This window comes from Sinohyriopsis cumingii, unplaced genomic scaffold, assembly GCF_028554795.1.
Source record: "Sinohyriopsis cumingii isolate HCF-2022 unplaced genomic scaffold, ASM2855479v2 utg000229l, whole genome shotgun sequence".
NCBI classification, from domain to species: Eukaryota; Metazoa; Mollusca; class Bivalvia; order Unionida; family Unionidae; genus Sinohyriopsis; species Sinohyriopsis cumingii.
In genome coordinates this window covers 3,099,539-3,127,003 of record NW_028315879.1, presented here as the reverse complement: position 1 = coordinate 3,127,003, position 27,465 = coordinate 3,099,539, and the positions used below count along the sequence as shown (strand labels likewise).

The window sequence follows — 27,465 nt, the reverse complement described above, 5'->3', positions numbered from 1 at the left end:
ATATAAGCTAACTATATTTAGAAATAAATTGAATGCCAAAACAAGCCAATATAATTTAAAAGTACACAACGAAGTATATTTATTATTTTCAGAATTGTTTATTTATAAAATTATTTTCAGAGCCCCCTGTAGATTCACGACTGCGCTAAGTGGCTCCTGCTCACCGCCACCCCCATTGGGCCTGCCTTGCGCGACCAAAACCTAAGTCTTTGTACGCGTATATATCACTTATAGGGCCAAAACAAATGAATCTAGAAATTAAATATAAAGCAACTCATTTAGTATTCACAGTTAATCTAGACTCATCCGTTGTGTGTCCCAGTGTATCCGCCATTGTAAACATTTGTGACGTGAAGTCATTTGAATGTTTGGAAAGTACAGTTTACATATTTTTTGATAATCTACACAGAAACAGACCATTCTTTGAACTAATCTGCTTTATTGCTATCAAGATTTCACCTACAAAGATGGATTATAGAGCAAATTTCAAACTTTGGTACGAGGATACAAGCTGTAAGTAACTTACTGCTTGGTGTTTACTTTTTAAGTTAATATTCGTCATTTCAGCAGAAAGATATGACCAAGAATCACCAATATCCCAAAAATATTGAATTTTGATGTTTAGAAAACATTTACTCGTCACATATAATACAAATCAGCATATGTTAAGGCCATTTTAGGAAACAAGGAAAAACTATTCGTCACGATCCACGGCAAATTCTGCTAAACTCCAATAATCGATAATTTATGTTTATCGAAGTAAAGTTTAGATTTTACCCTTAAAGAAATGCCTTTCTATACTTTTTAATCTGTATTTAAAGTCAAATCTCATTAGTTAATCATTATAGATCATAATTTCTTGAATTTGATAAGAACTTTTATGCACGATATCAAATATCTGAATTAGGACCTAAATCGAGCACTTCACATTTCGAAAACCTGTAAAATCGTTAAGTTTTTACCGTAAATATTGCACATCAATACTCATTTCATACTCAATTATCAACCCATCCAACCTCCCACCCCGGTTTACAAAGATCTGTCACAACCTTTGCTTCTAATCAGTAGCAATTTAAACACTTTTCTCCAATGACAATGGGAGGTTACAGTGGTGGATTTGACAATTTTTAAAATTTGGCAACCATTTTCGGCATAGAAAATTCACAGACAGTTACAAATAAGCTAGCATTTAATCTTCTTGATTAATAAGGAATACGGAAAAGGGATAAATTGATTTCATATTGATTCTCAACAACAAAAATAACAATAGTACTTAGATATAAAAATATAGTGAGGTATGACACATTATCATTAAAGTTTCAATTTCCTAATATTTTTCAACAGAAGATGTGTCTGGATTTACATATGATATAATAAAATCTATAACACAGGATATATTACATACAAGTGATATTAAGCAAACTAATTAAGAACGCTTGAGAGTTTAAAAGGACATTATACTTTTTGTGCCATTGAGAGAAATTTCTGTAGCAGGCAAAACATGATTTGGTCAGTAAATCTAAATTTTACTGTGAGAGGAAATAAAACGATGTTATATCTGTCACAGATCCTAATGGGCACATGTTACCAAGGAAACCATTTAAATAGCTTGCAGCAAGCTAAATAATGTATCCACACATTAATGGGCTTCATTTATAAAGTACTTATCGGCTATTAATGCAGGAAACATGTATCATTATTACATCTTATTAACTCAAACGTCACTTCATAGAATTTCCAATACATTTGATTGATGCAAGCATCTTGACCATAGAAATTGTATATTCTGTATATTATTTCAGATTTAATTAAATACTTGTTTAAAGGCATCAAATTACACGGCTATGTCATTCTCTCCTATGATGTGATTAATTAACCAACATAGTGATACAATTAGGAACTGAATGCGTTTCATTTGATTATTATATCAGACAATTATGTTCCACACATTTGTTTTGCTATCCTGATTTCAGGACTGTCTCCAATTAAGATATTCTTCCTCTAAATGTTCAACTTGATTTTTTTAATAATGTTTGTTCCATGTTTCGGTAATGACGATATTCATCCTGATAATTTTCTGATAATAAAATGCTTAAAGACTCCCAATTAGTAAGGTGTCAGATCAATCGCATAACTACATGTCCCGGTTATCTCCTTAAGCCACAAAATGACATTGTGAAATCAAAGATGAGTGTCACACGCTTTCTTTGTTCCTTCCACTACATCTCAGTAATGTGATTGTGACATGAATCTTTGGGAAATATTTCATGGGCTATGAAGGCATTTTGTAAAATTAAATTTCTTCATAATTTTTAATAACCCTTCACTATTTGACATCTTTGACTTTCAGTGCTCAAACTAGATATAAATAAAGGGATGTGTGTTCCTTCCATATTTTGCCTCTAATGCCTCATCCTCCCTTTCTAACATTCCCCGCCACATCTTCGAGATCACTGAATAGCCACCTTAAAAATGCTCTGTTCTATTAATTTTGTATATCATGTTTCTATCAGTGGATGCTTTTTCGCTCCTTGTTTTTAAAACAACATCCTAAATATTGTGTTCTTTGCTTAAAAAAATTCCTCTGCCAGTATGCTCTTTTCGTTTCTTTTCGTTATGTTCAAGAGATTGCCTTCTGCCCGAAAATGTGTCAGTTTTGTAAACGGTACCTCTCTTTCATGCCCCACGAAGTATATATATATATATATATATATATATATATATATATATATATATATATATATATATATATATATATATATAATTCAAAGGTAGGCACTCGCTTCTGTACTCTTGATCAATGATGAATGTACTATTGTTAATTGTTAACGACATAAGGAATTAATGAGAAAAAAGGTTAATAATTTCCGTTTTCTAAATGAGATATACGTTGTACACAATTTCATAGAAATTATTTCTGGTCTCTCTCTCTCTCTCTCTCTCTCTCTCTCTCTTTCTCTCTCTCTCTCTCTGCATACGAGACAAAATACGTGCAAATCAATGGAGTGTTACAGAGCAACAATGTGGGCTTGATGAAACCCTTGGAACTGAACTTGCACCAAGTAACCTACAAGAACCTTCGTCTTCATAACGGTATGTATACATTTTCCATAGGACTTATTCGTATTGTTGACAATACCAATGATACAGGGTCGAAACTCTATGGTAAATTGTTTGGTTAAGAAGCACACAAATACTGTAATATAGTTAATGCTCTTGTTTGTTTGTTTGTTTGGTTGGGGTTTTTTCTTCTTCTAAAATATTAAAATGTCCGAAGGTTGCCCACCCCCATCCCATATCTCTTTCTCTCACTATGTTGCTTGGTTGACCAGGCAGTAGCCGTATAATCTGCTAACAATGAAACATAGGGACGGATCGTAAATAAAATAACATTATGGTAAGTCTCCCCAAACCCCACCACGCTCCGTCTCTCTCTCTCTCTCTCTCTCCCCAAACCCCCCACCACGCTCCTCCCCCACAACGCTCCCCTCTCTCTCTGTCTCTGTCTCTGTCTGTCTGTCTCTCTCTCTCTTTATCTCTCTCTCTTATGCAAAAATTGCAATGCCAGTAGCTCGTAAGGGAAAGTAACATTTCCATTGATCAGAATGTTACCACGTGATCAAAATGAACTGCGTTTATTTCTGTATGAACTGTAAGGAGAACTACTTTTCTAAGAATACCCACTTCTATAAATAGAGTCACCTGTACAGCATAAGATAAACACTGCCAGTGAAGGCAGACACGAAGTAAGAATTAAAGGAAAAGAAGATTCTAACAATTTAAAAGAAAAGCATAATTGAATACATTTGGCTTCCATTGGTTAAATGACTGGCATTATGATGACCTTATTATGATCAAGCAGGACAATCCCAAGTACTATAAATCGCTACGGAACAGAAAACCCCAAACATGTATTATTACGCTCAATTAAGATTTCTGTTTTTTAATGATACAAACAAAACAACATAATATATAATTGAAATTTCAATTGTATGAGTTTAACGTTGTTGTTTTTTTCTGCTGTGTGAGTCGGCAACTGACAGTTTATAAAACGATATACTCAGAAAAAAACAACGTTAAACTCTTAAAAGATGTCTCCAGACCTACGAATGACGATGAAATTTACAGGTAAACGGAAATGATAACAAGAGAGATAGGTTTTAAAACAATCTTATGGTCAATAATTGTGTTAATTAAAGCAAAATAGCCACTTAGATCAAGTGTAAATCCATTGAAATGTTTGAATTACCTCCCTCTTGTTGGTTCGTCATTTCTCTTAGGTCATATTCACCACTCGTGAAAGTGAATGGCTGTGAATTCAGTGTTTAAGAAGTTAAGTATGCAGTGTTTGCAGAGTTCTACTTTCTTCATTTAAACTTTCTTTCTTGTTGAAATCATAAGCTTGTCATATATTTATTTAATTGATAAGATTGAAAATAGAGCCTCAAAAAAAGAAATTTGCAAGGGAATAGTGATTCGCGGAAAAGGTACAGAACCACTCTTTGTCTTGAACGCACTGAACAGGGATGTGAAGAGTTCATTAACTCATTACTCTGTTGCCTGTGGTCGATATTAACTTGGCTGGAAATGCTAGTATGTGTATTTGCATGGGATATAAATAGAATAGATAACTAGAAAGTACGCTGTATCTTTAATATACCACTCATATGAATTTTTCATTGCAATGAAACTCGGCAAGCCTCGTTTCCTTTAAATTACCTTTTTTTTTTTTACATGTTATGGTATATCAATTATACAGCGTACAAGGTAAGCCCTTGGGGTTGGAAGGGGGTATGAAAGATTTTGTAGGGGGTTAAACCTGTACTCAAAAGCGTAAGAATCTGCCATAGCGAACCACTGATGTTGCTCTAGTTTACGTTCGATGATGACTTAAGGACTGGGAGTATTAAAACACATGATTTTAAGTTTGGATTCATAAATTAGAGACAGCTATTAAAAGAACACTAAATTTTCAGGTAGAATTGTTATTGAGAAACTCCGAATCTATAACTGATAAAGTATAAATGTGTAAAAATCGAGTCCAATTACAAACTGCACAGACCAAAATGTACCGTCGCATAATGCGCCGGCAGATCTGAGTCTGTGCAGCTTGTTATGAGTAATCAGTAGACCAAGCAACATAGACCTTGATTTGCAGGCGTATCATGCTACGAGAGATCAGGATCTTTATTGTTTGCAGATTGACTCGACTTAAAAGCGAGTAATACGGTATGTACTATTCTACCTCCTTGCTGAAAACAAGTAAAAAGGAAGACTAGCAGAATCAAATGATGATCGATAGCCTTGTGGTTAGATTAAAACATTATGGATTTAAGCACTTGCTCAACCTCTGTCTGTATCTAATGGTATTGGGCTGCAAGAGATTTTACTTCCTCAAGCCGTTTGATAAACACAGACCAAGGGAAAATCACAAACCTTTACAAATTCACGGTAAATGTTCTCTGGATTGTGAAATTTATTTTGAAATTTTCCACAATGAATCAAGTCAGTGATTGGTGTAAACGTAATTACTTCCTGTCATTTGTAAACTTGGATTTCAAGCAAATGTTTTTCTTCATTTTGAAGTAAACAATACTGTCTTTTCTATCAAACAAAATGATATTCCAATACCCAAAACATATTTTAAAAAATGTTTCGAAAACTAATAACAAATGTAAAATTCTGATAAAAATTAAAATCATTATATTGCATTTTCAAATGTAATATTTTCCATTCAAATGATGTAATTAATTATCCCATTTACAGTGAACCTGTTGCCGTGGAAACACGAGAGACTGCCATGACAAATACAGTTATTTTGACATATATCTGGTCGGTTACCAGTACTACTATATTTTTCAGCATGAAACAAGTATATGGTATTGTGGTCAGCTGTTGTTTTTGCCTATTAGAGAAGCACTGTTAATAATTCTTCATCCCTTGAGATATCTTCACGAAAACTTAACTTGCGTTTGTGTCATCGCCAGATATTGTACCCTGTAAAACATGGAATGTGCTTCATTAGCAATTACCAGTCATTGCCATGTTTTCTTAAAATTGAATTTTCATTTCATTAAGTTCCGTATATAGTAAAATTGTTAAAACTATATTGCTGCCTTAGCAATTCAACCCCATGGTCATCTGAGTATTTGTCCATCAACTCCGAGAATGAGTACTAGAGACTCTAGACTGGTTTCTACATTTTCCTTATGATTTTGTTGTAATCTCCTCAAGAACGTGAGCTAAGGAAGTGGACTAAATGTAACAGCTCAAACATATTTCAGTGTAACGTCGTCGGTATAATATGACGTTTGCCCACATGAAAACTTATCACGACGTCAGTTTTGTTTTCCAGTTCTGAAAGAAAAAAGTGGTATGAGGTTTTCCTCTGACGTGTTTTACAAAATCATCACGTTCTCTGCGAAAGATACATAAGAACAAGTGTCACGGTAAATGCAATTTAAATTAAGTGTCGTATAGTTACCAAGGAGTACGATTTTTCTAACTAGCATTCTAACTCCAAGTTCTTTGCACTGTGATAATGATATTATCCTATTAAAGGGAAGTAACGCATTGAGGTATGCCACTCTACTGTCTCTTCACAGTGGGTTATGTCCCCTTAGTATGATATTGCCGCTGCCACTCTGCAGTAAATTTGGTGCTATAATGGCATCTAGTGAAAATCATACACACCTTTTTTATAACTTTGTGAAACTTAATTTAGATTATATGCATCTTTCATACAGAATATGAATATTGTATATGACATGCCAAAGGAACTATTCCCATCATTCAGTATTTTCAGTGATGGTACACAAGTATGGTGGCGTAATAAGGTTCCTCGTGATCAGAAGTCATAATAAATGAATGGTGTCACAACTTAACGTGTCTGATGTGCCACATTTAATTTGAATCAATTATCCTCTTTTTTATACTACTTAAATCAATGGAGAGAACACAATAATATGTCTCAGTCACACTTCCTTGTACTAATCAGTGGGGAAGAGTGTGTGTGTGTGTGTGTGTGCGTGTGCGTGCTTGCATGCGTGCGTGCGTGCGTGCGTGCGTGTGTGTGTTTTTGGTTTTTTAGCGTAGTTTTAACAATCTTTCAGTCATATCGCTACGATGTCTGCATTGTAGCCGTTTATAGTGATGTCTAGCACTGGGGCATCATGCCGCAGACAAGCAGCATCATGTCCCACCCATTAATGATGGTAGATTCTAATGATCATCTATAAACAACATATTACATAGCTTATTTTTTCCCATGATCGTAAATTCTATTTTGGTATAGTGTTGCTATAAATACGTTGTTTGCAGGATTGATAACGAGCCTGTGTACAGTTTGGGATAGTTTTTCATTGATAAGATTGAGTACTGATACATATGTCACGTGGGAATGTATTGTGAAATGTCATGTGGGGATAAATTGCGACATAGAATCGTAATAGAGTCGTGGAAACGTAAATAAGGAGAGAAGTAACTATTATTCATATTCCTTTTTTTATTGCTGTTCTTATTTCATTTTCAGTTTACAGAAGTAATTTATTGTTGTATTAATATTTATTCTGAGAGGAGTCATTTCTTGAAATCATTTATTTGAATTACAAAGGGCTCTAAACACTATTTTGGAATTATTGTGGATTCATTATATGACCTTCTAGACAATGCCATTGTAATACATCAAGACTTGGCACTTCAGCTCAGTCAAGGTTATTGGTACATCACCACATTCAAGACCTGGGATTCATTCGGAACACTATCTTTTTGACTTGTAATAAATTGTCAGGATTATTTTAAATTTAATTGAAAATATTGTAAGTTCCTCGTAAAATTTATTTTATAACAGATAATCAAATTATTTGTTAAGTTTTACAAGACCCGTTGGTTTTGCTTCTTTCTGTTATTTATTTTAAGACCATATAATTGAAACTATTGGAGGCCACACTTTTACCTTTGCCACGAAAAAATGACAAGGTAATTCATAAAACACAGCTCAAAATATATATATTCAATGAAAAATACAATTCATATGCAAAATGTTGAGTTTATTCATAATATTTTAACATTTCAGGTCTGTTCACCCACTGTTTTCACCATCATATATTTTATAGTAAGTTAAAGTCTATCAGTTATATTCGCAATAATGAAATAATTCTTAAAGGTATTAAGCGTTGAATATGCGATCGATTTATACACTTGTTGGACACTTTGCAACATGCAGCAAAGACCGACCAAATGCATTCGGAAACCATCGATTTAATATTCAAAAATCATTTACATTTCACCACACCAACATCACCTGTCTTAAAACTACTGTTAAAAAATTTCGAAGTCTAATAAATAACTTTTAAAGTTTACTAAATTTGGATTTTTCACGAAGTATGAAACTGATAGTTGGTATACACAAATAGTGTTAGGTTGCACTTCAGATCTTCTTATGAGTGACATTCCTTTTTTATGTACGTTTGAATTCCATTAGATCATTTTATTGATGAATTTCATTTATATCTCCACTTTCGCGCGTTTTCTTTCGTTTTTTGATGACAAAGCATGTGATGTTGTGTGTCACTGAGAAGCCTTCCACGTTGACCGAATTATCCCAGCGAGATAACTGCACATTATGAGATTAAAAGATTAACATGCAAGTGGACTTGACATTTCTAAAATAAAGTTCTTTGATCTACCTTTTTTTTAATGTGTCTCAAAAATTATGTAATATATTACAACCTGTAGATCATGGTATCAGAAACTATGATTCGCTTGGAATACTAAATATGTGCCGTTTCAACAGAGAAAGTTTACTTTCGGAAATTATTCCACGATCCATATTCAATTTTGTTACTTGCTATGTAAGTGCACATTATTCATCACAATCCTTTTAGTTTTGGTAGATAGAGGACGTACATTTGTTTTGTTATGGCTATGATTTTCTTTACACCAAATAGTACGAAAATATTTTTACAACAATGGTCAAATGATGCTTCAGTTATATATCACACATTACGCTTTCGTTTAAAAGTCGCTTTGAGGTAAAGAAATATTACATAGGAACAATGCTATCATGCGGTTCATAGTTTTAATTCATGAATAGGTGCAACTTTTGCTTGAAGTAAATCCGAGGGGAGAGAAGTAACATCGAATTACGACAATGAGGCACAGAAATATGATGGAATGGACGTTTTATTCACATCGTGCTATTTACTTTTGTTTGTCTTCGTCCTCCAAATTCGAAGATAACCAAAGCCTGATTTAGTATAGAAAACTTTAATGACCTTATCAAATCCAGGTCAGGCCAACATATATAGACAATTCCTGTGTTTAATGGTAAAATTTTCAGATAACAAAAGAACTCGATGGAAATGTCGCGCATATACTCAACCATATATATACATTTTCGATAATTTATGCACACCAATGTACTGTTTTGATATGCACTTTGGTGCTTTGGTTGTCTTTATAGTACTTATGTTATCGATATCCATCCAACAGTCAAAGATGGAACAGTATTAGCTTAAATAAAACATTTTCATATAAATTTGAGTTTAAATCAGTATTCGAAGTTATTTACTCCTCAAAGATCAAAACTGTTGGTCCAGTTTCTACTTATCTACAGTATAATTACTGTTTCTACTTATCTACAGGAACACTCAGGTGGCCTACTGGTTAGAGATTCCGCTTCCGATGTGGGAGGTCGCGGGTTCGAACCCTGGCCGAGTCGTACCAAATATAAAAATGGTACTAACAGTTGCCTCGCTAGGCGCAAAGCATTAAGAGGTTAGTGTTAGGACTGGTCAGCCTGGTGTCAGGATAATGTGACTGGTTGGGATGCTACATGTTTGCGGTATGATACCCCAGTGCTAGACATCGCTATAAACTGCCAAACTGCAGACATCGTAGCGACATGACTAAAAAGTTGTTAGAGCTACGTTAAAAAAATCCAAACGACACACACACACACACACACACACACACACACACACACACTTACCTACAGTATTAATATGTTTAATCGGTCATTTGTTTTAATTCTCCCTAATGTATGCAGAAAAAGTGAAAATCTAGGTTACTATTTTAAATTTCGCACAGCGGTCATCTTCTTTTCTAATGACAATTTACAATGTGATATTGTCCGAAATAAAAAAAAAAGGAAAACCCAACAACTATATACCCAGAAGTTTCAAATACATATTAAATCCCTGTTTCCTTATGTGAAAACATTCCTTCTACTGGGAATTTGACCATAGTTATGTAAAAATATCAACTTCGGTATTATCCGATCTATTTTAAATTATAATGGGATGATATGTAAAAGAAGTGCAGTTAAGTTGTGAAATTTTCGAATTCCCTCAGACTGAAAGATAACGTAAGATAAAATCATCTTTTAAAATGAACGAATATCGACTTCTGTTCGGTTTGTAAAGAGTGACGTCGATTATGAAATTATGGGGTGGCTCAAACCAGAACGTGCACCTAACACAATGACTTTCTGATCGATTTCGTCCCTGTAGCTACCCAAAACCATAATAGCAAGCGTCAATATCATGCGGCGATGGAAAGGGTTGCGACATTAAAGATGCACATGTGATTTTACATTCCGGTCCTTGTAGTTTACATGGTATAGACTTTACTACTAATATATAAAACGCTAGCAATATACAGAGCATTAGAAATATACAATCCACTAGTAATATACTTAATAACACTCTTACATTCCAAAACGATCTTTGCTCCTTTTCAATAAAAAACATTAAAGATTTCTGTCATTGACTGCTATTATCAACTCCCATTTAGATAGTTGAAGTTTGTGAAACATCGCATTTGGAAGAAAAGGGTTTAATGATGTGAACGAGGGGATCACACAAGTTGTCGTCTTTTCTACTCCTTTTTGATGTGATAGTCCTAGGAGACAGTCGAGTTTCTATAACCTGTAACATTTTTACAGTTCATAATTCAAAGACCAAATGTCCTTCAGAATAAATAGGACATTTAACACAGACAACATAAACATAATGTTAAATGGAAATTCCGTGTGATATCAAATAGTTCGATTCGGGTTAGATTACACGATAAATGTTTACACCTAAAGAAAGTCAGTAAAATTACTAAGCATTCCTGTTGTTGGATATTTATGTCAAGGGATGATAATGGATGCAGTAATTCCAGATTTTCTGTACTGTATTTGCGACCGGATATTTGCACTATTTGATTTGGAACAGAAGACTACAGTAAACATAGGCAAAGTTTATGTAGAGTTGGAATTACATCACATAATAAAGAATATTAGAAAATTTGAGCTATATTTCCGCGTAAAAACGACGTGGTTGGATTTGTTTCTATTTCCTGGGAGACCGGCAAATGTCCACGTTCTTCTGTAAACAGTGAAGAGTTTATTTTCTTCAATAAGTTAACATTAAAACCACGTTTGTAGATATGATGGATTCCATGTAACAGGTACACCGCCCACCTCTCCACCGACGATAGCTTTCACTTGTGCAATACCCTTAGTATTATTTGTTGTTGTTGTTCTTGTCTTCGATTTGACACCATTTTCAGCGCATGATAGGCTATGCGAGCGCAACGAGCCCCTGTAGAGTAAATTGTCTAAATTCAGACAGACGTGACCTTTTTTCCCCCAATTACCTTTGGGCAATCGATTCGAAAATTGGCCGCCAAAATGCTGATAGTAATAGCTAAAAAGTTCAAGAAGACGGGATAGGGAAAATTTCCACGATCGCTGCCAACCAGTAAAGAGAATACTGCACAATAATATGATGGGCTTATTTGGACTAATCCGAATCATATAAAGTGATAAGTTAATATGCTGTCATATCAGAAATATCAAACTGCACACAATATATGAGAAGTGTGCCGACTATGTGATAAATAAAATTATGATATGGGTATATTAACGCAAATAACACAGTAATCTGTGATAATTACATTTATTGATTAGAAAGTGTATTTAATGTTTGAAATGTAATGTCAGGCTTTTCAATCAATATTGATTTTAAACTCTCATACACAAAAATCTTTCTTTATCTACTGATACAAATTCTGATGGCTTAGTCCAACATGCTCATTATAATATTGTTTTATTGCAAAGTACATAATGAAATCTTAGCATAATACAACTATACCAAACACAATACAAAAAGTTTCGAGAAATTAAAAGAATATGCAGGAGTTCGATTAATTACTTCCCAGTTGCTATTGTTGATAGTGCAGTTGGTAACATTAGTGCATTTCGATATTCCCCTTCAATATGAATTTTCCAACAAAATCTATACATAATAATTTATTATTTATCTAGGTTATCGACGTTGGCAATCTCGTGTTAATGCTGCGTGTTGTGGATAGTCATGTGCACGTGAATGAACCAGGGAGATCCGAGTGGGAAGGATGCGTCACGGTTACCAAGACTGCAGCAGCTGGAGGAATAACTACGATCATTGATATGCCACTGTAAGAATCTTCTATAATCTGATTATATGTCTCTTCCATCGGCAAGTAAATATTGACTGAGCACCAGTTTTAAATTTTAAAGAAACAAATGACCCCACGTGAATTTTTGCCGTTAACTGCTTCTCGCTCTGCATTGTCTTTGGAGGTGTGGGAGTGGACTGTCCAGTGACCGCTTTGTTCTTTTCTCATTTGTGAACTTGTACAAAAATAAGGCGCACTTCTACTGTAAATAGAACAGAGGATATATACGTCTTTTGAGTATATATATATATATATATATATATATATATATATATATATATATATATATATATATATATATATATATATATCCAATAAACTGACAAAGAACAGTACGAAACTAGTATCTAGCTAGCCTGAGCGCTTTCGACTCTTGTAATGAGTCTTTTTGAAGGGCAAATACAAAACATAGACAAGACAAACAAATAAAAGAAAAACGGTTATGTTTGCGAAACTTTTCATGGCTATTTCTACAGGAATTCAACCTTTCAACTGTTATGTGTCAACTAGTTTATTTCAGCTTGTTGCTGATACTTGAAAATATTTGTATTGACCTAGAAATTATAAGAAAAACAAAATCGCCGTAAAAGGAAGAATAGTAAGAACTCTATAGCTGTTAAACTCAGAGGTCAATAACTCTAAGTTCGAACTTACGGAGGCAGAAATAAAACTTTTATCGATGGGCTTGAGTTTCTGTCCTCGTCCAAAGACATATGACAGAGAGAAGCTGAAAAAGGACACCGAAGAGTTTAACCGCCGATTAAGAGTCAATGCCAATTTTGCCTTGCAGCCAATAAATAAATCAGAGGAAAATATAAGCTACGACCAACCCATATTCAGAAAGAAAAGTAATTAAACCCCACCAAAAAGCTCAATTCCAAATCTAGGAGCCTTTATCAACTCAGTTGAAAAAGACACTTCCAGACACATCAACCATATTAACAGATACTCTGATTTGACAAAAGGAAGAAACAGATACCCTACACTCACTGAAAAGCAGAACAGATATCATAATTAAGCCTGCATATAAGGGTTCCGCTGTGGTCGTTGTGAATAGGGAAGACTACATCAGTGAAATAAGTACACAACTAAGTGACGGTAGGTTCTACCAAAAACTAGACCATGATCCAACACTGGAATATGCAAAAAGCATCACTAATATTACTGACGAGGCGTACCAAATCAGGCACATAGATGAGCAAACGAGAAACTACTTAAGCCCAGAAAACGCAAGGGCAGATAGATGTTATCTTCTACCTAAAATCCACAAACAAGGAAACCCGGCAGACCTATAATCTCCGGTAACGGGCATCCCACAGAAAGAATATCAGAATATTTGGATCATTTTATGAGACCACATGTCCACAAATTACCATCATATCTTCAGGACACGACAGATGTTACCTCATAAAACGCAAAGCAAGCGAACCATTACTGCCAGATACATTGCTTGTTTCCTTAGACGTCACATCTTTGTTTACTAACATACCGTACAACGAAGAGATACAGGCGTGTAGAGAAGCATGGGAAACTAGAACTGTAGACAATCCACCCAAACACTTACTAGTCCAACTCCTGCAGCTTGTCCTAAAACTTAATAACTTTGAATTTAATGAAGAAAACTACCTCCAAATTCATGCAACCGCAATGGGTACAAAAAATGGCCCCTTCGTATGCTAATATTTTTAATGGGAAAACTGGAGGGTCAACTTTTAGCATCGGTTGAACTTACACCATACCAGTGGGTACGCTTTATCGATGATATAGAAATGAAGTGGCAACATGGAAGAGAAAGTCTGGATGATTTCATATTAAAGGCAAACAACGTCCATCCCTCAATAAAATTCACGGCAGAAATCTCCAAACCACGTCTTCCTGGACACCACAACCAGACTGTTAGAAAACAAACTCCATTTAGACATCTACTCCAAACCAACCGACAAACACCATTATCTACTCCCAACCAGCCGTTATCCAAAACACTGCATTAGGAACATCCCATAAAAACAGACACTGAAGACACGCAGAATTTGCTCTGATGATCAAGCATTCCTAAATTGGTCTGAAGAGCTATCTAAACATTTAATTTACCGAGGCTACGACAAAGACCTGATAACGAAGGCAACCAAAAGGGCTAAACAAACAAACCGCGATGTCCTACTAAAATATGGAAGGAAGGAAAAGGCTGATAGGATACCATTTATCCTGACCTACCATCCAGACAACCCAAAAATAGGTAAAGTCATCGGGAAACACTGACCATCGTGCAATTGTCGGACGCACTAAAGTTAATCCTCCCTAACAAACCTGAAGTCGCCTACCGGAGACCAAGAAACCTCAAGGACATCCTAGTCAACGTCAATCACTAATCAAGACCACCCTAGTCAATCTGGCCCCTGTGGCCATAAAAGGTGCAAAACCTGTCAACATATGATAGAGACCAGGACATTTTCTAACACAGTGACTAGTGAAAAATTAAACATACATGGTCCAAACAAAACGTGCAAAACAGAGAATGTCAGTTATCTCATCACATGTAAGATCTGTAGCCTTCAGTATGTCGGAGAAACTGAAAAGCTGCACAAAAGGATCAACCTTCATAAATCTGACTGGATGACAAAGAAGCTGTACAGAAGCCCGGTCGCAGAACACTTCTCCTCCCCTAGCCACACTTTCAGTTATATAACACTTACTGCAATTGCTCACAACCCCAACTGGAGTTCCGAAACCAGGAAAGAAAGGGATCTTACTGGATACGTCGCTTAGAACATTGAAACTAAGCGGTTTAAACCAAGAAGATTAGAAAAAGACAACCATGCACAAATAACATTATCTTTTGCGGCCAATATATTTTCTTTTAAATAATTCTCTAAATTTGCTTAATAGCCGATGACTACTATACCAATGAAATATCCGGGATTTAATCTGCGCTTACATACATTTACATAAAATAACAGAAGTCGTTATGGCGCATTAATTGCTAGGTCAGTACAAATATTTTCCAGTATCAGCAACAAGCTGAAATAAACTAGTTGAATCAGAATAGAGATAAAAGGTTGAATTCCTGTAGAAATATCCATGTAAAGTTTCACAAACATAACCGTTTTTCTGTTTTATTTGCTTGTCTTGTCTATGTTTTTAGTTTGCCATTGAAAAAGACTCTTTAAAAGAGTCGAAAGCTCTCAGGCTAGCTAGATACTAGTTTCTCACCGTACGTTGTCAGCTTATTGCATTTATCTTAATCATTCCCTGACACACGTGATCCCTTGCTGGATCCAGTGCATTTGAAAGGATTGTTATGCGCCATATGATTTGTATCCTTTATATATATATATATATATATATATATATATATATATATATATATATATATATATATATATATATATATAATTACGCATTAAGAGGTTAGTGTGAGGACTGGTCGACCTGGTACCGGTATAATGTGACTGGTGGGTGGACATGATGCTACATGTCTGCGGCCTTTATTCCACAACGCTAGAAAAACACTATAAACTGCCACACTGCAGATATCGTAGCTAAAAGACTGAAAAAAGTTAAGCTTCGTTAAAAATCCAAATCACGAACACAACTTTGTAAAACTGATGTTCTTGTTTATACACTTAGTCAATTTAAAAAACGCGATTTCAATTTGTTGTTGTACAAATATAAACAAAAATATAAAACAATGATATTTTAGGTATTATATAACAAGAGTATTAGGATATTCTCTGTTGAATGTAAACAGGCAGAAGCGAACAACGGACATGGAATTCAGTAAATTACAATCGCTTAAACCACTATTTTCTCTCTTCGTGTTTCCGAACTCAGAAATTTTATTTTTAACTCTTCAATGTTTGAAGAAAACATTCCAGCACACTGTATTCGTTAGTTGTATCAGACTATACTGTCGTTGTCAATAGTATAAGACTATACTGTCATTGTCAGTAGTACAAGACTATATTGTCATTATCAATAGTATTAAGCTATAATGTCATTGTCAGTAGTACAGGACCATATTGTCATTATCAGGAGTATTAAACTATAATGTCATTGTCAGTAGTACAAAACCATTCTGTCATTGTCAGTAGTATAAGACTATACTGTCATTGTCTGTAGTATAAGACTATACTGTCATTGTCTGTAGTATAAGACTATACTGTCATTGTAGCATAAGTCTATGCTGTCATTGTAGTATAAGACTATACTGTCATTGTCAGTAGTACAATACTATGCTGTCATTTTCAGTAGTACAAGATTATATTGTCATTGTCAGTAGTATAAGACTATAGTGTCATTATCAGTAGTATAATACTATACAGTCATTTTCAGTAGTACAATACTATACTGTCATTTTCATTAGTACAAGATTATACTGACATTGTCAGCATTGTCAGATTTTATAATCGTTGTCAGTAGTACAAGACAATACTGTATTTCTCAGTAGTATAAGACTATACTGTCAATGGTAGTAGTATATGACCATACTGTGCTCTTGAAACTTATTTTATCATACAGGAATTCGATTCCATCAAGACAACCCTTGCTGCTTGAAGAATTCAATTGAATTTACAGCCCATATCTCTTCTTATATTTAGAAAAGGAGCTGTGTTTAAGAAGGTTTCTTTGTTTTGGGTTTGTTTTTGTTTAATATGCTGCCTTCAATCCGAACTTAAGTTTAATTATCTGGACCATTTTAGTTTGAAGCACGTGTTGGGTAATTTTGCAGAACACGAAGTGTGCTCCCTTATGTCAAGCAATGTTGAACTTCGGCACCTATTAAGAGCGCAAAACACACACACATAGATACTGCAAGGACGAGTAAGTCGTAAAGTTTGCCACGTCCTCGTCCCAGCCAATTTTTAGCTGGTAAGGATGACAAGACGAGTGGTTGTCTGCGTGTGTGTGTGTGTGTGTGTGTGTGTGTGTCTTACACTGGGTCGACTAGTTTTGTTTCCTGCTCATTTTCAATCAAAATCGCTCTATGAAGCAGAGAATAATATTGTATGTAATGGTGGTTTAGCAGGAACGTCATGTGGATCCGCAGACCCTTCTGTTTATTTTGTTGTTTCTTTTATTTCTTTCAAAAGACATGTGACACTTTTGTGAACAGTCGTGGTCATTATTAATCGTGATCTCTCTTAAACAACTGCATTCGATAGTTGCACGGCGAGGGACCGCATGGAATTCTTATTTGCATGTTGGGCAAAGGAAGTCGCAGCTAAGCTCAATCCAAAGGGTAGCACCTAGTTACTAATCTCTGAATTATTCCGAGTCTTGGTCAGACTCAGCATTTGTTTTGATCTCTTTCTTCGAATTCCGTTTACATGTTTGTTTTGTTTACAGAATCGATTGGCTCACAAAAGATTGAACAGTACTATACAACATGATTAAGAAACAACAAGCTGTTGCTATAAAAGTTTTTGGAGTTGACAGCATGATTAAATAATAATGAGATATTAATTAATTAATAACCAAATTAATGTTTCAGTAGACCGTTTTAATCTCCAGTGTTTAATTTCCAGCACGAACTGTTACCAATGCTATGCGCGGGTGTCTTGGGCTTTAAGTGTTTCCTGATCCACAGTGGCGTGGACGATTTTCCTGCCGTTAGCAGAAAGGATTTGGAGTCGGCATCCAGGTACTGCAGTGATTCAAAAACAAAGAATATTATCTAAGACTTAGATTCTGTTTATTTGTTGCGGGTAAGAGTTAGTCCCAGATGCTTGTTGAATTAATAATGCGTATTTCGACAGCCAGTAGCATTCACAAGTACATATTTGCAAACTAAAACTCTAAGAGAAACTGTTATCCAAATCAATATAATATTTGATCCAGACAACATCATTTTTCAACACACGATCTCTGATAGAAATCCCTCGTGTGATGTTACTTTGTTGACTCGGGTTAGGGTGGACCTGCTTTGTTCATCGATCTATATGAAAATGTTTACAATGTTTTCACCTAAAGTGAGTTAATGCTAATACTATGGACGAAGTATTGTGTGCAGCAGAAAAGGTATAGTTCCAGTTGTTGGATATACATGTGACGGAAAGATTACAGGATGCAGACATTGTACTAAATCTAGACTAAAGATGTTGCTGGGTACCGTAATCCAGATTTAATGTATATGTATCCGGTTATTTACATTACTGTATTTGATTTTGAGGAATGCTGTGATTTGATAACTTCATGCTAGCTGGAAGATAGGCATTTGTCTTAAAAGAGAGGCTAGTTAGTTTACTCCTATAGGTTAATCATTTAAAGGTTTATGCCAGTGAGAAACTTTCACTGTACATGGACATCACTTCATATTCAGAAGTCCGCTTAGCTTCGAGATATCCAGTCTGGTTAGGTCAGTTGTCGGAAGATATGACAGCTATTTCGGCATGAAGTCATGGGTGGTCTTTAACAGATGTTGCAAACCACTCCATCGTAGCTGAGCCATCTGTTTCACATCCTGGCTTCAACCTTCCACGACATTTGTTGACCACGCTGAACCGTTTCCGGACAGGACATGGTCGTTTTGCTGTCAGCCTTGTCCGATGGGGGCCAGGCCACTGACTCTTCTTGTAGCTTTGGAGTTATACCGATCATGTCACACATTATGAACAACTTTCCACTGACAAAGTTCCCCGGTGGACTGCAGGCTCTGCACCTTGCTGACGATGACGCTATTAAATGGCTGGGCATGAACTGCGCGCGATAAATAAATATATACCATTTAAACCACGCTTGACGTAGGTATTAGTACCAGCTATAGAGGTTTGGACCCTAACCCGCCCTCTGTTCATTGACCGATACCATTTATTTTATTTGTAACTAGCTCCTGTTGGGTAAATTGGCCTTATTTCGACAAACGCAACTTTTTTTCCCTATATCCAGAGGGCAATTGATTGTTAAGATGGCCTTAAAAATGTTGATAGTAATACTAAGAAATATTTTCCAAAACGCGGGGCAAGGAAAATTGCCTCGGTCGCAGCCAATCAGTAATTAAAATACTGTACAAGAATTTCATTGGATTTGGACCAATCAGATTCGCATTAAGTGATATGTTAACCTGCTGTCATATAAAAATATTAAACTGCACGCACCGTATGTAAGAAGTGCTAACGATGTGACAATAAAGTTGGATTTCTTTTATATTCGAACGTGCATAATATTGCGACCGTTATCATACTGGGCAAGTATCAGAATGTGACGTCACAATTGTTAATATGTAACGTTAGCATCCAATGAATTGCTGGCTAAATCAATACCGTTTTCAAAAGACTCATTGAAAATATAGGCCTAAATTTCCGTGTTTCATCGTGTAATGAAAAGAACAGTCATTATGCCTATTTTAAATGACATATATGAAACTCGTTGAATTATTTACGTATTTTTTGCTCGCTATGGATTTCTTGAGATGGAATTCCTTCAGTGCGCTTCATAACTTTACGTGAGCTAGCATTCGCGCAGGATGCGCAATTAAAAAATGATCACAAAATTCGATACAAATCGATTGTTCCAAGTTTTGGAGTCAAATTTAACTAGTTGAATTTTAATAATCTTTCGAGCTGATTGGTAACGAGTGATGACTATTTAAGGTCGACTTCATCCCTTTATACGGGAATACACTGTAAATTTGTGTCTGTCTGTCTGTCTGTCTCTATTATCAGGTTTTTCATCTCACACACATGTATATATGAAGAGAGGTGCTTGCATGACTTTTCCATTTAGGAAATGTTGTACTTTATTTGAATATTTCCAATGTAATTCGAGGGGTCCGCGAGTGGCCGAATGGCCTAAATTTCTCTCCGTCACGGATCACTGCCATCTCACCTCTACCTGCGTGGGTTCGAGTCTTGGGCTCGGCCAATGTGGATATGTGAGAAAGTTTGCCGGTAGCTTCTCGTGGGTCGGTGGTTCTTTCCGGGGTTTTCCCGGGTTCTTCCTCCACCATTAATACTGGCCGCCATGTACAGCCTATCTTGTGCTGAAAAATGGCGTTAAACCCTATAACAACAACAAAACAATGTAATTCGAAACTATTTTCCAATTAATTTGATCTATATCTTTGTAATTCAAAACATGGTTGTAAATATTTTCAAATGAGTTATTTATTTATTATTTCAGTTTGACGCGGAGGTAGAGTGTGGCTGTGCCGAAGGAATGAGCAAAGGTTTCTTTGTTTGTATAAATGTTTCCTGTATCTGCCGTTGTTTATCTGTCTCTCTGTAAAGTTTATTAACTTTTTATCACCATCTTATTTGTCACTGTTTGCTCCACGGATAGACCTTTACATGATATGTAGTTGAGAGTGGATTTTTTTTTTTTTTTTAAGACAAAGTAAAATACTTAAATATTTGACACTGATGTAGTAAGTCTGACTATTAGCCATATTTTGATAGAGTCGACATAGTTAAATTTGAAGTTCCAAATCAGGCCTACATTAATCGAGTCGACAGTGTTGAATGCGAAGTTCTTAGCCTGTCCTACTTTGATGGAATTGACAGAGTTAAACTTGAAGTTTAAAGTCTGGTCTATTTTGATCGAGTTGACAGAATTTAACTTGAAGTTTTAAATCTGGCTATAGGCCAACATTGATAGAGTTGAAAGTTGAAGAGAGGATTTAATTCTGACTAGAGACCATTCGTTGACAGAGTCGTCAGAACTGAGCGTGAATGTTTTCAATCTGACTATACGCCAGACCGTGATAGAGCTGAGGGAGTTGAACTAGAAGTTACAATTCTAGTTATAGACCATATTTTGATAGAGTTAACATAATGATCTTAAAGCTTCGTGAGTATCCAATCTGAATGTTCCCTGTACACCCAAATAAATAAATAAATAAATAAATAAATAATAATAATAATAATAATAGCTATTTTAAACTTTATGGTTGATGTTGTGAGAGATCTCATTGTTTGTCGATATATATATATATATATATATATATATATATATATATATATATATATATATATATATATAGACACTATAACATCTGTGAACTAGTTCGAACCGTCTTTGATTCTTCACATTTAAACTATATATATATATATATATATATATATATATATATATATATATATATATATATATATATATATATATATAATTACTGAATACATGACTTTTTCACATGCCTGAATACGCCGTATTATGGTCAATTGGCTTTAATCAGACACTAGTTGACCAGAACATTTCGTTTTAAGAGAATATAGAAACGACTTCATAAAATTCACTAGTTAATTGAACCCTTTTATCATGCAGTTATCTTTATCGGTTATTTTAGTGGCAACAATTCCTGTTAATAAAAGAAGTTAAACTAAGCCATGGTTACTTGCAGATGACCCCGAAAAGTACGCTACATTTTTGGAAACACACTCAGAAGAAATGGAGATGAAAGCTATCAAAATGGTTTTCGACTTGTGCCTGATGTACAGGTTTGTTCAAATATATTCAAACACATTTGTTTCGTCTGCACCAATATTATGTTGCTTTCGGAGTTGGCTGACAGTCCCGGTCGGTCTGTCTTCAGATGATGTTGGCTGTACCGCTCCGGTGGCCGAGTGGTTAGGTAGGTCGTCCGCCTCGGATGCGGTATGTTGCGGGTTCGAACCACGGCCAAGTCATATAAAAGACGTATAAAAATGGTACTCTTAGCTGCCTCGCTCGGCGCTCAGCATTAATAGTTAGTGTTGGCCGCATGTCTGCCTCATGATGCACAGTGCTGGACATCACTATAAACTGTCTCACTGCATATATCGTAGTGATATGATATAAAATTCTTAAAGCTACGTCAAAAATCTAAAACACATACAAACACACACACAAATACCGTTCGCTCGGAACACCAGGAGGTTTTCCAAAGTTTACAGCAAAACCCATGATAATTTGACTTGATTCAACCTCTTGCATTCAGATGTGTCGAATTTTGCATTAAAACGAACTAACGTCATAGCTAGCACAAAACAGAGAACGTCTTCCACGCTTTACTAAACATCAGAAGCCTTGATCATTCCTCGGTTATCTCGTCTGAGGAAGACAATACTCTGTACTGGTGGTCACAAGTAACTCGAGAGCACTGTCCTATTGAACTGCTTCATACCATCTTTAGGTTGATATTTTTTGACGTTCTAACTCTTTGATGATCGAAGTTTACCTACCTCTAACCTCCACTCCACATTCCTTAGTCAAATATCAAACAATAACACCTTACTGCTGTCTTCCAAAATATTAATTTCAAATTCTTATCATAAGTTTAAGTAACAAATGGAAGTAACTCGCGTTACGCTGTGCTGCGTAAAAACTACATGTATTGGTGAATAAAACGTTATCATATTTCACTTTATCTTGGTCATTTATTTTACAGATACCATTTCATAAGTTCTCGTCTTTTTTAATATTAATTTCGGCGTTTTTTTTATATAAAAAAAAATGTTTTCTGTCGTAAATTTTGCAATCATTCGTACATACATTAAAGTTACGTGCATGCATTAAAGTCAATTTCATTTATCAAAGGAAAAATCAAGCGACCTTAGAAACCATCTCTAATTTATATAGCCAAAAATGTGTTAACTCTATCTCGACAGAGTTGCCATAGTGTACATCTTTTTGCGGCTAGTGCTCTCACTTACATAATTAATGACAAGAATATGGGGGCGCCACTTACTGTGGAGACGCGCCATCACTATCTCAGCGTGGAAGCAGAATCCATTCCTAACAAAGCCACACAATTTAAATGCTGCCCACCAATCAGACAAAAAGCTAACCAGGTAATCTTCATCAATGTACAGCTTTATTTAAATATGACTTCGATGTTTATGTTGAAAATTTTCGAACATTGTAAGATTCAAAGGAAAATGTTCGACATTGTTCGTGCATTTATGTAAATTATTGGTCCTTTAGTAATGTTAAGACATATTAATATAAAAATGCCATAGATATGGTTAAAAGAATAAATAGATGTTTATCACCCTCTTTCACACACACACACACACACACACACACACTATTAATTGAATATATTGACATTTAAATTCACTGATATGGCTCGGTGACTAGCTCACCTTGCACGATTTATACGACACGCAGGTACTACCATCCAAACACAATGCACTCAAATTGTCCAACCCGGTTTGTATGATTTGTACGAAACGCAAGTGCCACCGTCCAAAATCCGCTCCTATAATCTAGCCTGGCTTGTATGCTAATGTCGAAAACTCAAGTACTACGGCCCAGAATCCGCCCGAAACGTCTGGTTCGGCTTATACGATAGATAGACCATCCGGGTACTAAAATATTAGTCATTACACTTGCGAAGTGATTTTGAAAAGGTGACTTATTTTCCCCTGATTGTAGATATTCACTGAGTTTAGATGATTGTTCTGGTTTTTATTGTCTGGTCGTCTGGCAGCGATACTGGGACGGTGAGAGCACATGCTCTGCACATTGCTTTACCGTCCATCGTCGGCCAGGTATATATGAACTGTATATATGAACTGTATGTTTACGTAGCGAGAGGGTCGTAGAGAGCGATCACTGACCCTGGGGTAAGAAACACCCGGGCCTCTCATAGTTCTTGTTCAAATAATTTTTTTCTTTTATAAAATTTAAAAGTGTTGTTCGGCCCGGGTCTCCTTGCGCACCCCCACCCCCCGTCGCCCTGCATAGCGATACACGATAAATAACGTTTTTACACGTTATACTGTCTACAAAGTTAGCCCCCAACCTCCGTCTGAGTTTCTCTTTCTTCTTGAATATAGTGTACTCTGTATGCAAATTAGTTTGTATTATTTTTATTGGAAGAGTCACAAAATCATGACATGCAATGATATTTATTTATTATGTCTGATGAATGCAATTTTGAATTCAGATGGTATAATTAGTTTTCTTTAAATATGTCTTTTGTGAAATAACTTCGATAATGAGGCAAACATGCAAAAAATCTTTAATCCGATGAAAATTACTGCTTTTAAATGAAAATTAGTACCAGCGTACTTGGACGTCTTAAACTCGAAAAGCATGGGTTACCAGTATTTTGCAAAATCATTTTCATTTATGGTATCAGATTACTCCCTACCTCGGAAAAGAGCTTAAGGGCGTTGTACATATGACGGTTGTTCGGGGAAGACCAGTTTTCAAAGATGGCCGGCTGCTTACTAAACACACAGGAAGTTTTTTTCTTAATGAGAAGACACCAACAGAGACTTTGTAATCTCGATTTAGTTGTTCTGTTTCATACGCTGGTCCAAATCAAGAAAGAATATTAGCAATACGGCGACAAGTTTAGTTATTTTCTACATCCATCGTTGATTTGCAGTGAGCATCGAAATTCAAACATTCCACTCAATTCCGGGCCACTTGAGATTTTTAGCCGTTTATTCCAAATTACTTGTCAGTGAAAAAGAGAACACAAAAGTCCGAGATAGGTTCTTCAAAACTTTATACATAAGTGCACGCTTCATTTGTTGGACTGATACGTTCTACTTCTAAACTAAAAACAGTGAAGAAATCGATACCATGAATTAAATATAGCATAACAAATTTAAGTTTAGATTGGGTTAGCTCATAGACAAGTCAAACGTATGCAAAAACGCACGTTTCAAATTTCATTTTACGAGAAAGGAAAATTCATGCAATCGTTAACAGGCAATATACATACTGTATACCATAAACAGGGTAATTCCTACTTTGAAGTATCTCATATGCTGACTATAGTGTTGATAGTTGTCAACAGACAGCAGACAGTGGCCACTCTTAAAAGAACGATATCACGTTTTCAATTGTGAGGGACAGTTGCTAAAAGCAATAACATTATTTTGAGCTTAGCATGGATGGAAGTCCTATGGAAGAAAAAAGCAGATTATCGATTATTCATATTGTAAAGGATTAAAATGAAGAGATTAGAAAACGTTGCCTGGATGTTTATATTATATCAGAGGTGAAAAGAAACTAGGACTGTGATGAAAAACAGCATAAAAATGAAGCATAGAACAGTACATATGTGATAAGAATTGACATTTTTTTTGCATGCATAAATAATAAATATACTTTTTATCAAAATGAAATTTGCAAGACTAAATTACAATTAAAACTGATCACAATTGCTTCTTTCATCATTAAGTCACAATCACTATTTTACAAAATCAGTTGAATCACAATTTTCATGTAGCAAATAAATGTATTGTTATCAGTGTGGTATTAGCAACGATATTTAAAAGCGACCGTCATCCATCTATAAATGTAGGAGGCGTATCCTGTCTCAAATATTCTCCGTTTTACCCGTATTTTCTCCTTCCTCAAAGCTTTATTACTCAATAAAATGTCCTACTGTCTTAAATACTGCTTACAATGTTTTATATGTAGTGTACAGCCTGTCCGTCGGAAAAAAGAAATAACTCGGGCATTGCCTGATCTGGATTTAATATACCTGAGGCTTTGTTAGATATATAAGTTCCTGACTGTATTTAATTATTATTTTATATATGAAAATATTATTTCTACAAAAATAAATATGAGAGGAGAGGATCTATTCAGGCATACTCATGTAGAAAAAACATTCATATGCGCATGAATACACATTTATCTATACACACATACCTATGCATAGATGTGCAAAACCTGTCCACATACACATATGAGAAAGAGAGTGAAAGAAAAAGTGTTATTTTCTCAGTCAACACTTCATTCAGTAATCACATTATTCCACTTTCATAGCCATTACTCTATTTCACTATTAAATGTTTTCACATGATTCCATTTGGTAAATAACTTTTGTACTAAAATTACTACTAGCAAAATATATTATATTTAGATCAAAATTTCAACCCCCTCCCCCAAATATGCAAAAACTCTACTTTCATTTGATATTTCTTTTTAATTTTAAAGCATATTCGATGATGGTGGGACTCTAAAGTCCCTATAATTACCTTATACAGAACCAAGTAAAACCTCTGCAGGGATTACCATATCAGTCAATGTCAATACTAGCGACCTCTATGATTAAGAATTTTAAAAAGATGATGTGTTATATGGTTACAATATTTAGATATACAAATCGTACTGGATATTGTTTGAATAACAAACATCTCAGTTATATGACGTAAAGTTAGCATCAATTTCTTCCCTAAAATATATATCATACCGCAGTCTTAAGCTAGTACAGGTTGAGTCAAAATGGAGCGAGCACTCAATGCCTAACGTGGTCAAAATATTGAACAGCAGGCAACGGACATCCATTCACCAGGTGCTTGCTTGGAAAGAGTGGTGAATGATGTAAATTGTCTGCATGCGATTTGATTTTATCTCTGCGTCATGCATTGATTGCGTGTGCCATTTCGACTTCAGTAATAGAGCAGTGTTTAGAAATAAAAGGTTCAGTCAAGGTTTAGTCCAAAAAGTTGGCAAAAATACTTCACGATAATGCGGGGGTTGGGTGGGGTGGGGTGAGGTGGTTTATGCCGTTATCTCACTTATGTATGTTTTAACAGGATACATTTTAGTAGTTCATCATATCCGTCCGTCGTAAGTCAGTCTGTTTTCCCGGTAGCCTAAGCTCTGTTATACAAATTTTACAGATGTCAGTCATATTTACTATGTTTCACCAGGAGGAGTATATTGCAACAGCTATTTCGGATCCCGACTGCGAAGGAGCTGGGTGTCGAGGTGGAGGGGAGAGAGGCGGGGAGCGAGATAACAAAAATAGTTTTCAAATTTAGGTGAGATACAAAATTAGCGGCTTTTTGCGATAACTTCTCTCTCGAGTTCGTTTAAATGGGTGATTTTCAAAGTTCTGAAATACTACGCTCTCTACAACTCCCAACCCCCACCTATACCCCGCCCCCATCAGAAACAAAGAATAAAAAGAAAAAAAAAAATGCTACCAGACTAATTTTTAAACCTGTGTTATTAACCATCAAAAATGAATGATACATTTTAAATGATTTTAACAAATAGGTAGACCAGAATGTCCCGGCTGTTTTATTTTTA

General features: G+C 35.4%; 1 protein-coding gene across 1 annotated transcript in view; it reads left to right on the top strand.

The window, feature by feature from the left end:
• LOC149774447 (uncharacterized) overlaps positions 1-27,194 on the top strand; it is a 117,654-nt gene extending 90,460 nt beyond the window's left edge. Inside the window, 1 exon segment of the mRNA XM_089945289.1 lies at positions 27,084-27,194. Within this exon segment, the coding sequence (XP_089801415.1) occupies positions 27,084-27,194 (111 nt within the window).
• The last annotated feature ends 271 nt before the right edge of the window (positions 27,195-27,465 follow it).